General features: G+C 38.5%; 1 protein-coding gene across 3 annotated transcripts in view; it reads left to right on the forward strand.

Moving 5' to 3' along the window:
* Positions 1–16,702, forward strand: part of PCCA (propionyl-CoA carboxylase subunit alpha) — a 286,474-nt gene that overhangs the window by 214,085 nt on the left and 55,687 nt on the right. For all 3 annotated transcript variants that reach the window (XM_084505549.1, XM_084505550.1, XM_084505551.1), the window contains one exon: positions 9,722–9,775. In XM_084505549.1, the coding sequence (XP_084361675.1) occupies positions 9,722–9,775 (54 nt within the window). The remainder of the gene's footprint in view (positions 1–9,721; positions 9,776–16,702) is intronic.

The raw sequence follows: 16,702 nt of genomic DNA on the forward strand, positions 1-16,702 counted from the left end.
CCTAATGAAGCCTTCCACCCTTTAAAGGGAGCCCAGGCCTGGGATGTGGAAAACTCTTGGTGGCTCTTGGCAGCTTCAACAAAGCAGCTTTATGATGTCAGTGGTGATGTCTTCTCTTTGTATTTTCTGTTTTTTCAAAGTCTGGTCTCTGCTGAACTGAAATTCAGGAAATGGAACTCAACTGGACAAGGCCCTGAGCAGCTCGATATTACTGTGATATTAGCCTTACTTTGAAAAGAGGAGGTGATTACCTGATTTCCAGAGGTCCCTTCCAGCTGTTCTGTGACTCTGTTGGGCATCTGAAACCCTGCTCTAAAAAGGTCTTTATCAGTCACAGCAAGGTGTAATTACAAGAGTAATGGAGTTACTAAGCAAGAACATGATCCTCTAAAGCTGAAATCATCAGTCTCAGGCATCAAGTGTTTTCATGAATGATATAGATGAAGCTTTATCAGTGGAGTTTTCTCTACTTACAGTATTATGTCGCATTCAGTGTTGGCACTGCTTATTATTTTTTCATTTAATTTATTTATTGCATCAACAATTGCAGCAGGAGGAGAATATTCTACATCCTAGGATTTGACAAATTTAAGTGCTTCTCTGACACAATGTTTCTTTTGATTATTATTTTGGTTTATAATAGAAAAAATGAAAATGCTGTAGGTTATGAAGCCTTTGTTCCTGGGAAATGTCTGACATTCTGGGAAATGTCTGACAGGAGAACAAAGCCTGTGCCCAAGTATTCATTTCCTTCAATCCAGTGGAGACTTTTCAAACACGTGTAATTTTTTAAAAAATATATCTTTATAATTTTTTTGTACTGTTTAGAGATCTCAGATATAATCTGCGATAATGATATATATGTTTCTGGTCTGAAGTATCATTACTTCAGCAGACTCATTTTCTTAAACACTGAAAGTGATTTTGGAAAGCTTTAGTGAACAGTGTATGTGAAGACTTTGACAGTCCATTCTTTAGCCCTGTGCAATTACTGCACACACTGCCATTGCCTTTTAGCCATGAACTGGGAATTATTTTGCTAGGTTGTCTCTAGAAGAGGAACACAGGATGATTTGCAAACAGAGGCAGCGACTTGGAGTCTTTGCAAAGCCACAGGCTTTCTAAGCTGTACTGTCAGGTAGGATCATGGAATGGTTTGGGTTGGAAGGGACCTTAAAGATCATCTAACTCCAACCCCCCTGCCATGGGTAAAGAAAAGCCCAAGTGTGAGCCCCAGCACTGGATTCCTGATGGCGTGTATTGAGCATTTGTTAGATCATTGCCTGGCTTTGCTTCAGCTCATCCAATAATGGCTGACCTAGACAAATCTGGTATAAAATCATGCCATGTAATATAGACCTAAGTAGTGGGACTGGGACAGCTGTTGCCATTTGGCTTGGGGACCAGCCATTCGTGCATGTCCCACTTTCGTTTACCAGTACAGAAACACAGGCTGCCCATCTTTTTCATGTTTGCTCATCCAGCCTCCCACATCTGAGAAAACAGGTCAGCCCTGAAACTCCAAAAAGAGTCGGTGGATTTGATGCACAGAAACTGAATTATTGCCTCTCTTGACACCCTGTTGGCATTTGAGATAAGTACAAACAAGCTCTCAAATATCCCAGGTAAAAGACACATACAAAAGCCTGTGGCATACAGCGTAGAATATCTCACTGTGTTTCAGGCTTTTATTTTTCTCTAGAGGTATTAGTATCTGTCTATCAGGGCTCCATTATTGTTTTTATGTCTTTCCCTGCAGTTGCACTAGGAGAGTGATACATTTTGGCAAGTTTTTTATTACACCCTTATCATTACCTAATAATTGCTATGACAGTGTGCTTTAGCTTCGTTTGAATTCCTCCTAGACCCTGTATTAGGAGAGACCATAAACCGCTGATCCCTACACACTGTCCATGCTGCTCGTATCCTCCCGCAATTGCCTCTCTTCAGTGCTGTAGGGTTGCTCCTTGTAGAGAAGCTTGTCTTTACAACGATGTTACTCTTTGAATATTTTCCATTTCTCTTGTATCATTTCTGAGCTGTGGGGGCCAGAACTGTGCTCTGTATTAAAAGCATGGGCAAAACTTAGACTTCTACCGTAACTTGATGGTGTTTGCTTGATGTGTTGTTCATTCTCATTACTAATTATGAATGTTTCCTTTGGCTATTTTGACCAAACCTAAACATAGAGCTGATGTAAACATAGAGCTATCGAATCATCTATTAAAAAAACAAAATATCACTTCTGGATGTCAGCAGCTGAAGAGAGGACAGGAACCTCGTGGGCAGTGGTGGAAGTGGGTCCTTCCCAAAGGAGCAGACACAGAAGCAAAGAGAAGGAATAGTTAGAAGGAATTCTGAAACTTCATCAGCATGTGTGATCATTCAGTGCACATCTCCAAGGTGTACTTGGAAAGACCTGAGTGATCTGCTTTAGATAATTATTAGTTAATTCATCTTGCTGGGTTTGTGAAAGATTCCGTGCAAGGAAGTTGGTAGTTGTACCATTTCACCCTTTACTTCCAGGAGCTGTAGGGAGAGAGATGTATAAAAGCTTGCTGGTTTGGTGCTTCTTGCTGTAATTGCCAATAATGCATATTAAAGCAAATATCGCTACTGTGGCTTGATTAACACTAGTGTTTCCCAAACTGTTAAAGTTACTACATTTTAAAATGAGCCCTGAACATACATATATATAGCATACATGACAGCAAGGTGGCCAGTTTGTGAGTCATGAAGCATTTTAAAAGATCAGATACCCATTACTGTCATACCAGAGTACTTGTATTAATACCCACTTTGAATAGCAAATACCCAGCTCTCATGAGTGGTCTACAATTTGTGTGAAGTCAATTTAACTTGGGGCTGACTTAGTGCTTGTCCATGATTTGAATAGAGAATGTGTAAAGGGAGGAGGAAAATTCAAGGAAATAAAAGATAATAAGATTACAGATTATTCCTGCCTTCTGTTGTTTGTTTGTTTGTTTGTTTTTAATTGAGAAGCTGGAGCAAAAAGCACATAGCACCATCCTATCCAGTTCTTTCATGAATATGATTTTCTTTTCATTCAGGAAGGAAATGAGCGATCAACTTCTATGCGTGATCAATCCCTCTGGAATTAATTGTCCGCTTGTCAGAGGGAGTTCTCCTGCAATGAAGCTGTATCTACGAACAACATACTTCTCCCTTTCTTTAATCTAATGAGATTAGTAATATCCTGTGCTACTCAAGGGGTTAATCAAATAGCGTTAGTTGTCGCAGTGTCTTATGGCATACCTTTTTTTCCAAAGGAGCTTTACATTTTAATGACAGGCAACATTCAGGATGAATAGCTGTAAGTGTTGTTTGTGTGTCCAAAGACCAAAGCATTGTATTCAGCTGTTGACAGACATCATAATTTTATACCTAAACGTTGAAAGGCAATGAGTTGTTCTCTTGAACATGGTAATACATTCAGAGAACAAAGGGGAAGAGGGACATGGAAGAGCAAGAAAGGACTATAGATCCTGCAAAGGGTCTCTGAGTTATGACAAACATTATAAGGTCTAGGATCACAGGGCAGCGATTACCTGCACAGTGTCTGCCTGTGAGAGCAGCAGAACATATCACAGCATGTCAAAAGGAGGATAACGCCGCTAAAAGTTTCACTCGTTTTATGATTTAGTCTAATAACAGAAGAAATCTCAAAGTTCACTGGGAGACCCAAACTCGTCACAGTACTTGAACCTACATAGCTGGAGGAAATGTTGACCTGGGGCAAATGTCTTTTAGATTCATTCTTTAGCAACACCAAACAAACAGTCTTTCCTGTGTGTGGATTTTGATGGTGGCTTTTTTTTTTTTAAGCCTATCATCCACTACTTTATAACAACACCTTTGTTGGAGGGTTAAGCACATGGAAATTGTTGAGAGGTGCTCTAGGTATATGTGATAGCAGTACTTCAGTGGCATTAATATTAAACTTTTCAATGTCAAAAGCATGGTAAAAAGGTGTAACAAGTGACATTAACATTGGGTATCATCTAAAGAAGTTTTGGAAAGGATCTATGTTTCCATTTTTCTGTTTATGAGAGCAGAGAAGTTCCTAAGCGACCTACTGCAATTAAATTTCAGGCGTTAAGAGGGTAGTTCTTCTTTTAAAGTTTGTAATATAGTAATATATAATCATAATATAGCCTCAGACGCTTATAAAAGTGCAGGTGCAGTTCCTCTGTGTGTATTGATGCCTTCTAAGCCATTCAAACAGTGTTTGACATTTGTATTTGTACTTTTTGGGAGTGGATTCTGTTTAGTCCTTGGAAAAGGATTCAGGTAGCTTGCAGCAGGTGCTGGGGGAGGCCAATGTCTTAACGTACTGGAAGGATTCTTTTTAAAGAGAGAGAATACTTAGTCATAGTACTGTTTAAGCCAATCTTTGAGATCTTTCACATGTCAAAATGCTTCATACACAGCAGGACTTGATCACTGCATTCCCCTACAGGGTGACTGCTGTCCTGGTAAGAAGCTGGAAAATGTGGACACGCCCTGAGGAAGAGCAGCTAACTGAAGCTTCATTTACTTTACAGAGTGATCTGAAACTGGTAATGGCTAGGGGTAAAGCAGCACGCAGTATCTAGCCATGTTTCCATCTGTAGCTTAATGCAGTAAGGTGAGGCAATGATGGCACCACCAGTGGAGAACACTAAATTGTGATGAAAGTGGAGTGATCCCTTCACTGGAAAGGCTTTCAAGGCTGCGATGCAGTCTTCAATGGACAAGAAAGTTTGGTCACTGCCTGTAGACATGTGGTCCAGTGTCCATGTGTGACCTTCTTATGGGTCTGCCATGCAAGAAGACTGCTGCTGCTATGTTATTTCTGGGATGAGGTTTTGCCCTTCCTAAACTTTGTGGAACTTGCCTTGCTATAGTCTGTGGACTGGGGTTTTACGTTGTGAAAAGGGAGTACTGGAGTGTTCTGCTTCTGCAAAGGTTCTAGGGAAAGATGGAAAAGCAGAGAAAGAGAGAGAGAGAGAAAGACAAACCAGTCTTCACGTTTTCATGAAAATGATGGCTTCATGCTTTCACGCTTACTTCTGCAGCTTTCTCCCCCTCTCTGTCCCTGCTGTGGGACTCCAAAGGTGGGATTGACATCGTTGAATGGTGGAGCATTTCACATGTCCACACACCTTCATGTACATAAAATCTCATATATGAGTTACTAGCAGCTGAATCTGCTATAACTTTAAAAGGTAAAATACCTTTTTTTTCTTTTTTTTTTTTTTCTTTTTTTTTTTTTTCCCCTGACTTCCCTATTGTGGCAGTATTTTTTATTTATTTATTTTTTAATTGAACCTGTCTGGGGATGATTCTGGCCTATAATTTGCTAGCCTGAATGTTCAAGAATTTACAAGTAGTGGTGAAAATGTGCATAGCATTCTCCACTTAAAATTCATGACATAAGACATTCAGAATTGATGGTAGTAAGCAGTTGAGGTGAAACAATAGGGGCTGCAAGAACTTCTGCATCTTGAAAAACAGAACCATGCTGGGAAAACACACAGTGTTTCACTCAAAATTTTATCTATAGTCTTCTGGAATTATTTAAGATACTTATCAGCAGGTTTTCTAGGTTTGAAGGGGTTTTTTTATTTGTTTTGTGTAGTCTGGTACATGTTGTCTCACTGGTAATGTAGTCATGCCACCGCTTGAAAAAAATTACAGAAAAGGTTGGCCAAGTGACAATCTGTAGGTTTTCTGTACCAAATGGTCTCCAACTTTACTTTCAACAAATAAAGGTAGTATATATGGTAGTTGAAGATAAATGTGTTTGGGAAACTTTAATACTTTATTTCCTTTGCCTTGACATTATTTCATTCTGACTTGGCACGTTGTTTTTTTTTTAATTTGTAAGCAAAGCAAAAAATTGCTTTTGCTCTGTTTCAGTTTCTTTGTTTTGATACCATTTCTTCTGTGCAGCTGCTCCCATCAAGCAGCTTGGAGAGCCCAAGGTACCAGAAGATTTGTGAAAAACTCTCCGAGATCTTGTCATTGTTTAATAATGTCCATGTCAGTTCAGAGCCTCTTTCAATAATATATATTTTATATTTGGCTGAGCTGCTTTATCCTCCTTCATGTAAAGGTTATTATCACTTTTATCTGAAAGTGCTCATCCACTGCAGGCTTAATGCAAAGCTGATTGTAACCCTACTGCATCTTACAATGAATAGATCATTGATACTCAGCTAAGTGGAAATAATTTTCTATGGCAAAGCAGAAGAATTTAAAGTCATATCACACTAACCTCTGGTAATTTTCTGGGATTTACAGATTAAAGTGATTGTTTGTGAAATGGCTGTGGTATAGCGTACACTTAAGGTAGAGTAGGAAAATCGAACACATTTTGTATGATTGTGTACACTTGTCTATTTTTACATGCAGACACAAGCGTTTTGTTCGTATATACATAGCATATACAGTATAACATACTCTAACCTGTGTGTAAAAATACATATAATATTTATGTAAAACTCACACCCATTTGGCAGCTTCGAGAGTATAAACGGATTTTCTGACATTGTGATTTTTTTTTTCAGAGTAGATTTAGCGTGTTACTGTCTCATAAGGAAAAAGCTTTATACTTTTAACTTGTATTATGCTAATTAAGGTAGCCTGAAGCGCTAGCAGTTGAATGAACGAGAAGAGTATCAGTTATGTCTAAGATCACGTAATTGATACGAACGATGTAATTTTACTGTATTTGCAGGTGAACATACAGTGTTGTTTTGTCTTTGTTCAAGTGGTAGACTTCCTGTGCTTTTTGCTGTAAACCTCTTAGTAAATAATTTGCAATTTATTAGGAAAACAATGGCAATGCATATAATTAGCTATTCTCTTTTGTTACCTCTATTTGATTACTTTCCTGCTATCACATGCAATATGAAACCGTCTATTATGAGGTATAGAATATGTAAATATCTAACTTAACAAGAGTAACTGGAGACTGGTCCTTTTTCTAAAGAGGTGGAAAATAAAAGAATAATTGTTAACCGTGTCCTTTCATTTTCTTGAAAACATCAATTACATTTACAAATCCCAGAAACACAAGCCCACCAGTGGAACAGAAATAACTCCTTTCAATATGCTTCAAAAAATCTAATCACATCTAACAGCTGAAATTTATTTACAACTGTAATTTGAAACATTAATTATGATAATGTGCTGACTTCTTTTGTAATGTGTTTCTCAAAAGCCTGGCAGTTCTCTTTTTGGTCCTGGTGTAACATATGTTTTGTGACTTGGAGAATTTCTCTACCTTTCTTTCTTATGTTTTGTTTTTTAAAAGATACCCAGAAGGAAAATTTTGTTTCCTCCTCTGTATTTGTTGACTGTTTTCCTCTCCTTCCCCATTTTTTTTTCCCTATAGCCTCTGTTACTTCAAGAGATAGATTTTAGTTCTTACACTGACTCTTTATGCTACTGATGACTGAATGTAGTGTGTCTCTTTTGGACATAGTAAACAGCAGTGAGGATTCACTATACTGTAGTATCAGTGCACTTAAGCGGTGTCAGACCAGGAAAAAGGCTGTTTATATCTTTGTCTTGTCTTGTGACCGTAGTTCCAGTAGGTGCCTTCTTGATTTTATATATATATATATATGATTTTATATATCTAGTCCACAGGTTGCTAAATTGGCTTGCTAGCTTGTTTATCTGTAAATTAAGACAGTTTGTGTGAGGAAATACTTTTTGATTCTTAGCTGTGAAAAATAAGTCAAGCTGTCAAGATATCTGGCTTTACTTTGAAAGCCTTTAAAGAGAATGACAAAATGGCTCTATTTTTTTCATTTCATTTTTGCTTTGCTTCGTATTGTTTTTTAATTTCTGTTTTTATGTGTGATGGGGAGATTAGCCAAAAAATGGAATTTTTATTAGGACATGAAAAGGTCTCTAATGACCCTTGAAAGTGGACAAAAGAGTAGCACAATAAGTGACAGAACTCTAACGAGGGTGGAGGGCATTCCAGGAAAAAAAGAAATTAAATCCTTTAATTTTTTTCGGCTTGCCATTTTCTGACAGCTTATCAAGTGGTTGGGACTTGTTTGTTTTGGCATGCGGTTCATTCATTGTAGGCAGCCGGTACTTTGTTCTTCTTTGTGGTTTCCAAAACCTGATTGTGTTTATCCTAGACTGTGGGAAAAGTGTATATTCCTGTTTCCTTTATAAAAGTAAACGTCAGGTTTTGTATGAAATTTTATTTCCCATATTTTCCATTCCATTAATCATTATTGTTGAAATATGTCAGGCTTTGGCACATCATCTTTTGTTTTCATATGATTGTACAGATTGCAGTGTCAGTGTGTGACCTGTTAAGTCAAAAAGTACCCGTGTTAGGGCCATAGGAATTATTACTTCATAAAGTGTAGTTGAGGAACGTGCACTATTATTAAAAAGGGACCGGCATTTAATTTATGGCTATTAAACTTACTCAGAGGATTATCTAGCTGGTTTTGTAGAGCGTTTTTTCACTTATTCAAGACAAGACTAATGGCTCTTCACATACCTGAAAGGTAGCTGTAAAAGGAAAGGGAATAATCTGTGTTTCCTGTCTGTGATGATGAAGAAGAGTAATAATGTGCTGCAGTTGCAGCACAGGATATTTTTAATCTGATATTAGGAAAAAACTTCCTAAGAATAAGGATGCTGAGAACTCTGATGAACTGCATAGGGAGACTGTGGAATCTCCGCATCTGAAAGATTTTGAGGGTGGATTAGACATACCTAAGTGATGTCTGCTTGGTTCTGCCTGGGGTACCAGGCTAGAGAGGATCTCTCAAGCAGATTTGCAGCCCTGTTGCTAGGATTCACGGCCTTTGAAATGCTGAAGATCTCAGTGCAGCTCTCAGTTTGCATTTTATACTCACCTTCTCGGTCTGTATTAGTATGTATGCATGTCGTCATGTAAGTATTATGTCTGCATTTCATGACTAGGGCCCCGATTTGGGGTCTTCATATACAGTAATTTAATTGCGGTAAGAAAAAACGAGAAAAAACTTTTTGCACTGAAGAAAGAGAGAATTCACAAGAAGAAAGAATTCTTTCTGCATTTGGCATGTTTAGATTCTGGGTAACATCGTGTTGAAGCAATAACAGATTTTCTTTTGCATTGTCTTGTGGCTTACTGACAATGTAATATTTGAAGACTGTTTAATAACCTCTCTCAACTCATGAACTGGAGTAGGAAACCAGATGTGTGGTGTTTTTTTTTTTTCCTTTTTCAAGTAGCATCATTGGAGGTTTGAATTTTAAAAAGATATTAAAAAAAATTCTCATTAGGAGAAAATGAAATTAATGTTACGTGTGAGCAACAGGAATACGGAATCAGACACTTAGAGATGGCAAAAGCCTCTTTTATTCATATTTGTTTTATTCATAACATTCATCGTTGTGCAAGCCCAAGATTGTTCTGCATTGTACTTGGTCATACTTGTTTTCATTGTTCTTCAGCGTAAATTTTATTGAGTTGACTGAAACAAAACCAAAATCTGAGTTAAGTATGAATTAGACTTCTGGTACTGAAAGTCTTGAAGGAAATGCCTGCTTTATCAGTTTTATGTGTAGTTTTCTGTACTCAGTTTTGATTACAGTGATGAGACACAAAGAAAACAGAATTGTTTCACATTTCTGAGAAGCTTCTAATCAGTTTTTAAATCTTTTTTTTTTTTTTTTTTTTTTTTTTTTTCAGCGACTTTCTCGGAACGCCTCTGGAAGTACAAGCATTCAGTTTCTAGGCACAGTGGTAAGTACGTGTAACTATTGTCAAGAGTTATCTTGGTAGAAGAATATAATGTAAACAGAAAACAGATAAATGATACCGGCAGCACATTCAAGCATGTGTTTGTGAAAGTTAGCATTGTGCAAATATTCTGAGCTTAACAGCTGAATTTAGGCAAGTTCTTAAAGATAACTTCCAAAGCACAGCGCACAGTATCTGCACTGCACATTTAAATTGATTCAAGTCCTCCTCTGTTCCATTTACGAGGGTTTTAAAAGTAACTGGGTATAGACTGGTAAGCTTATTGCAAGATACTCAGATTTGATCCATGTCAGAATCAAAACCACTCCTCCCCAGCACCTCAGCATTCTGATCTCTGTTGCTTCACCATAGCATGTACCCTTGCATCCCAAAGGCATGCCAGTAACTTTCCTATAAACAGACTGCTTAATGGTGTAAAGTACTATTTTTCACTCAAATTAAATACGCTCCCAGATTTTGTTTGCTGGGGAGGAGTACGTTTGAAATCCCAATCAGATTTTACACCATTTCACAGAAATTGCTCAGTAAAACAGATTTTTCATGTGCTGTTAATCTGAGTTAGGTGTTAGGTGATGGGTGCTTATAAACGTGTGATAGAAGCAGCATCCAATTCCATGATTTGCATGATCAAAATGCTGTCACTGAATTTTTCCAAGTTCCTTATGCACCTGGAAATGAAATAAAATTGAAATATCCCCTACAGTAAGTTGTCCTGATTGCTGCTGACAGGTTTCTCAGTAGTGACACTAACAGTGGAAAGTCCAGGAATGAAATTTTCCTTTTAGAATTTAGTCCTGACATCCTCATGCACTATAGCTTTTGAGCAAAAATACATTAAGATTGCATATGATAATGCTTTCATTCCACTTACAATTAGTTCTTCTACAAGTCCTATGAAGCCATTTTTGGGAAAGTATAATATAGTAAGATTAAACTTAAAAGTAGACTTGCATGTTTTCTAGAGATGAAGGCTGCTCCTTTTTATGTATATGTCCACATACGCACATATATGTCTTATTCAATAGCAAGCAGAGCAACAGGTACAAATAAAACATAAAATACAATTTTTTCTCTGCAGTATTGTTTTTGCAGTAATGTTTCAGCTCTACAGTTGCATCCTGCATATGCAAGATCACTGCTGGCTGACTGATCTGATAGTCTTGGGTGAAAAAGAAAAACGCCACACACAATTACTCCAAGTAGATAAGATACAAATATTAATGCAACTTCATAAGATAATATTGAAAAGATTTTAATTGAATCCCAAATGTGCTGTAGCACTGGGAAAGTGGCATTAAAAATTAAATGTGTTAAGTGAGATGTGAAAACATTTTGTGTTCATATGTTAGAGGTGCCCTGGAGTTCTGCTTACAGGCTATAACTGTTGTGCTGGGCCTTGTGCAACAAGATAAAGACAAAAGAGGGTACAGTTTTGATTTGGTTTTGACTTAAAAAAAAGAAAACTGATGATGAAACAGCTAATAGATTATAATATATATCAAATCTTACTGACAAGCTCATGTTGTGTTTACTGGATTCTTGTTATTTTGGGAAATCAAGTGTATGATTATAACTAAAATTCTCAGGAGGACTAAAAAGAAAACCCTGTAGTACTCTATCCCCCATTTTGATTTAGTATAAATTATGCATGTGTCCTGCTGATCAAACCCAGGGAGAGAACTTCAGTGAGCAGGATAGAGATGCAGTAATTAAATCTGTTTCCCAGAGTTTGCTCTGTTACCAGATTTCCCACATTTCCCAAGACAGTCTGCGCTTGTGTTCCTATCAGTTCTTCTAGCCTACTGTCCTTTTCCTTCTCCTTAAGTCAGTTTTCTTTATTTAATTTATCCAGCTTTTGTAAAGAGTGGGAAGGATGATTTTTCCTCACAGTAATATCCTCTGCTGATTGTCTACACATATACATAGATCTATGTGTGCACAACTGCATGTGTATGTGTGCACATGCACAAATGTAGATGTTTAATCAAATAAAAGAATATCATGAATGGAAGTTCTAGAAATACATTTTGGGCTTTCCATTATATATTTCTTATTAAACCTTTACTGACATAAAAATACAATCAAGATAGTAAGTGAAAATAATATTTAGCAGCAAGAATCTGATTTCTCATTATTACTATAATGTATTATCAACATAGTAAACCATTTATAAAATTATTATTATGCCTTTTTTTCATAGTAGAAACCATTAGGGATAGCTGTAAGTATTCTGTGCTACTTTTGACGGGCAAATTTTGATGGCACTTCAGTGGTGGCAGACGGTGTGGTGCTATTTAGTGTACACACTGCTGGCCTGTCCATCAGCACGTATTTTTAGAACTAGCTGATTGGGAGCACGGCTCCTTGGCATGTCAGGAGGGCATCAGCTTAGATAAATGGTTTAACTTGATTTTTTGACACTGGATGAGAGAAACAGTTCTGCTACTGTTTTTTGATGAAACACAAACCTCTGCTTCAGGAAGCCAGCTGCCATTCTGAGGTGAAGTGAAAAGTATGCTTCTCTATTAGGGGGCATCCTTGATATTTCTTTTAGCTAAGTGAAAGACAGAGAAAGCTACACTGCAGCAGAAAGACAACAGTATGATATGAATTCTGCTGCATAACATACGGCAAACACGGACAGTAGGGCAAATGTTTCTATTAGTGTGGCAGTATATTTCTGTTGTTTTAAAGGAGAACAGGGAAAATGTTGCTTTTCCCTTACCTTATAGCTTTGAGTGAACGGTTAGCATCATTCAGGGGATCTAACACAATTTTGTTTTTCTGATCACAACTAGAATTTTTTGTTCTTTAAGTATTGTTCAGTCTTCAAATTAGTTTGGCATTAGCTTACTTTCTGTGAATTGTTTTTTAGTAGAAGGTTATTTGACTCAGATATGATACAGGACTTGTGCTATTGAAGGATGCTTCTGCCCAAAGAGCAAGCAACTTTTATATACTTCTAGCTCTAATATATGGATGGAGACTAGGAAACTACACTGATGTGGTTTATTTTTCTTGAGATGGTAACGGTTTGAGTCCTAATCTAGATTATTTCAGAACAGTTGATGCGTTATTGTCATGGCTGAGATTTTACCTGAGTTTTTACGCATTGTTTGTCTCTGGTGGACATATCACAGAATCACAGAATTTCTAGGTTGGAAGAGACCTCAAGATCATTGAGTCCAACCTCTGACCTAACGCTAGCAGTCCCCACTAAACCATATCCCTAAGCTCTACATCTAAGCGTCTTTTGAAGACTTCCAGGGATGGTGACTCCACCACTTCCCTGGGCAGCCTGTTCAATGCCTAACAACCCTTTCAGTAAAGAAGTTCATCCTAACATCTAACATAAAACTCCCCTGGCGCAACTTAAGCCCATTCCCCCTTGTCCTGTCACCAGGCACATGGGAGAACAGACCAACCCCCACCTCGCTACAGCCTCCCTTGAGGTACCCATAGAGAACGATAAGGTCGCCCCTGAGCCTCCTCTTCTCCAGGCTGAACAAGCCCAGCTCCCTCAGCCGCTCCTCGCAGGGCTTGTTCTCCAGGCCCCTCACCAGCTTCGTCGCCCTTCTCTACACCCGCTCAAGCACCTCGATGTCCTTCTTGTAGCGAGGGGCCCAAAACTGAACACAGTACTCGAGGTGCGGCCTCACCAGAGCCGAGTACAGGGGGACAATCACCTCCCTAGCCCTGCTGGTCACACAGTTCCTGATACAAGCCAGGATGCCGTTGGCCTTCTTGGCCACCTGAGCACACTGCTGGCTCATATTCAGCTGACTATCCACCATCACTCCCAGGTCCTTCTCTGCCTGGCAGCTCTCCAACCATTCTTCTCCCAGCCTGTAGCTCTGCTTGGGGTTATTGCGCCCCAGGTGCAGGACCCGGCACTTGGCCTTGTTGAACTTCATACAGTTGCCCTCAGCCCATCGGTGCAGCCTATCCAGATCCTCCTGCAGAGCCTTCCTACCCTCAAGCAGATCGACACACGCACCTAACTTGGTGTCATCTGCAAACTTACTGAGGGTGCACTCGATGCCCTCGTCCAGATCATCAATGAAGATATTAAAGAGATTAAAGATATCATTACATGATAGAGAGATAAGAGATTAAAGATATCATTACATGATACAGTATCATGTGCTCATGGAGTCCTGTTATTCTCCCATTTTCTCTCAAATTATTCAGGTAGTTCTCTTTATTAATAACATTATTGTTAACACCAAGAAATCTCGTTGTGATATATAGTGTACAAAGAGGAAGGAAACAAGATAATCAACGCTTCAGATTAATATCCAAAATCATACCCAAAAGCCAGAATACCAGGAAACAGGGAGGCAGCCTTCTATGGGTTGTCTCCCATATGTAGGCAGCTCACAGAAGTAGATCTATAACAAATATCTATAGAAAATTGATAAGATCTGTACAAAAAGCTTCTGCAATTCAAAAGCCTTTAGGTTTGAGCAGTCCTTTCAGAGAACCGTAGTCACTCCTTCATTCCTCTTTCTAGTTAGGCCTCCAGTTTTCGTTGTTCCTTGTCTCTTTGTTCCACTTTTTTTTTTTTTTTTTTTTTTTTTTCCTCTTAGAGGACTGTTATCTGCTGGACCACTGATGGTCCCATTCTGATACCTGATCATTTACTTGATTGCTCATGCCTCTATCAGCTGGACTTCAGCAATGAAATGCATCTGGGCAGACGGCCTTTAATGAGAAGAAAGCTTCAAGTATAGAGAGAACTGCAGATTTCTGTGGAAGCGTTAAACATACTCTAGAGTGTGTGTAAAGGTCTCTGTAGAATTTCAAATTAAGAAATGCTTTCTTTATGTTTGGATAGTGAGTGGCCTGGCTCCATCCTATCCATGACATCATTGTCAGCTTTGGGCTGAAGACCATGCTAGACAGCAATGTTCTGCTGGCCCAGTGAAACGCTTCTCTTGAAAGAGACAGTCCCAGACAGTGAAAACTCCCCAGCTGCAGAGGAAGATTGTAACCCTCACTATCCTCTGCTCGTCATTCACAGCATTTTTTGACCTTCTATTCTCTGATGTCAGAACAGCAATGTAGAAAAAGAGCCACGTCTTTCCTTTGGGGGAGTGATGAAGCAACATATGTGACAGACATTAGTCATTTTGCTTAGTACGTTACGTGACAGTGTTCCTTCAGTGGTGAATGCAATATTGGAACCCACGTAGAACAGAGTGGAGTTATTCTGGCCTAAAGATCATGGCTTTTTCAGATGCTTCTGAGCTCCCTGGCACCGTTCCCTTGGTTCAGCCTTCTCACTGGAGGTTTTTCCATTGCTTCAGTCTCATCCCTGACAGAGTGCTTTTTGCTGTGTTTGATTTACAAAACTGAAGTTTTGCTGTGGGAGCATATGCTGTCATGTGATTAATATCACCTTGTTCATATTGTGCTTGCTTTTTTCCAGACCCACTCAAAGTAGTTTAGTGATTTACCACCCCCACCACTGGATCTACAGACTCCAGATGGAAAAAAATGAATTTTGGGAATTTAGTCTCTGTCAATCCCTGGCCATGCTTTTTAGTATTGCTGGTATATATTCTAGTACAGTAGTGATCATTCAATATTAATGACTTTTTGATTATTCCTTAACTGCTTCCAGATAAGTTGGCAAAAGGATGCTTCATAAACAATCGGGGTTATTAGTTATGCATGTTGTTCATGAAGTTGGTCAGAAATTGAGAGCTTTACATTCGGGCATTCCTCAAAATTTTTGCCTTTGCTTCCTGGCTTATTGCATATTCATCATTTATGTATCAAAGGTAACCTTAGGGGCCACAGTTCAATTGCTTCTCACTGCTGATTCCTTTTCCCATTCTCCCCACTGCAATGACTTGTCTGCTGTTCCTTCAACAGCAAACTTCCAACTTTCCTGTCCTATTACCGAGGCTTACAAATTGTCCTGAAACTTTTCAGTCTGTATATAATCTCATCAGCTTCCAGACAGCTTCCTCCTTTTTTCTTTCTCTTTCCATTCTTACAAAGTCCAATTAAATGGCAATATAGATTGGAAGCTTTGACTGTATGAGTCTGATTCAGTTCACAATGACAGATGTTTAACAACGTGCTTCTTTCACCCTTACAAATCATTGCAGTTCTTAACAGATTTTCTTTCTTTCTGCTTTTCTTTCTGTGTGTGACACTTCAGGCACTTTATATACTGAAGATTTATGCAGACTTTCAAACATTGATTGAAAACCTGCAGAGGTTACAAAGATTATCTGTATTGGAATATGTAGAGTATTAGCCAAAAGAAAATAAATATAGTCCAGTACGTGTTTATTTTGCAAGCCAGTATCTTTTTTTTTTTTTTTTTTTTTAAAAAAAAAAAAAAAAAAGTTTTCTTACTTTTCCCTTTCATAAGCCTTAAGATCAGGGTCCCTGCTCATTTAAAGGGAACTTTATGACTGTGTAGATTTTTGTCTTTTTGGCTAGTTTCAGAGCCTCTCTGAACCACTGTACTTCTAGTAGTAGAGCTTCTGTCAAAGGAATTACAACAGTGCAGAAGGTGTCACTAGGAAAAATGGTCAGTTGCTTTGGAAATGTTAACTTCTGCAAATTCCTTTTGAACATGGACAGTGAGAATCCTGAGTCTGGCTACAAACGTCTGCAGTATTCTGCAGAAAGGGGGCATTTCATGCAACATGTGTTTAGCTTCTGAAAGTAATGATATCCAGGCTTATACATTAGGACTGGGAAGTGAGAATTGTTCCAGCTGACATGATGCAGACGATGGTATGCCACCATGCAGCTACACATGCCCTTCTCATGTTATACATGTGTATATGTGAAAGCATAAAGTATAGTAAATATATTAAAGCTGTCCACTGGGAGTGAACTCTCAAAAGCACCTGAGAGATTTAGAAATACTGGTGTTACCAAAAA

The sequence above is a fragment of the Aythya ferina genome (assembly GCF_964211825.1).
Source record: "Aythya ferina genome assembly, chromosome: 1".
NCBI classification, from domain to species: domain Eukaryota; kingdom Metazoa; phylum Chordata; class Aves; order Anseriformes; family Anatidae; genus Aythya; species Aythya ferina.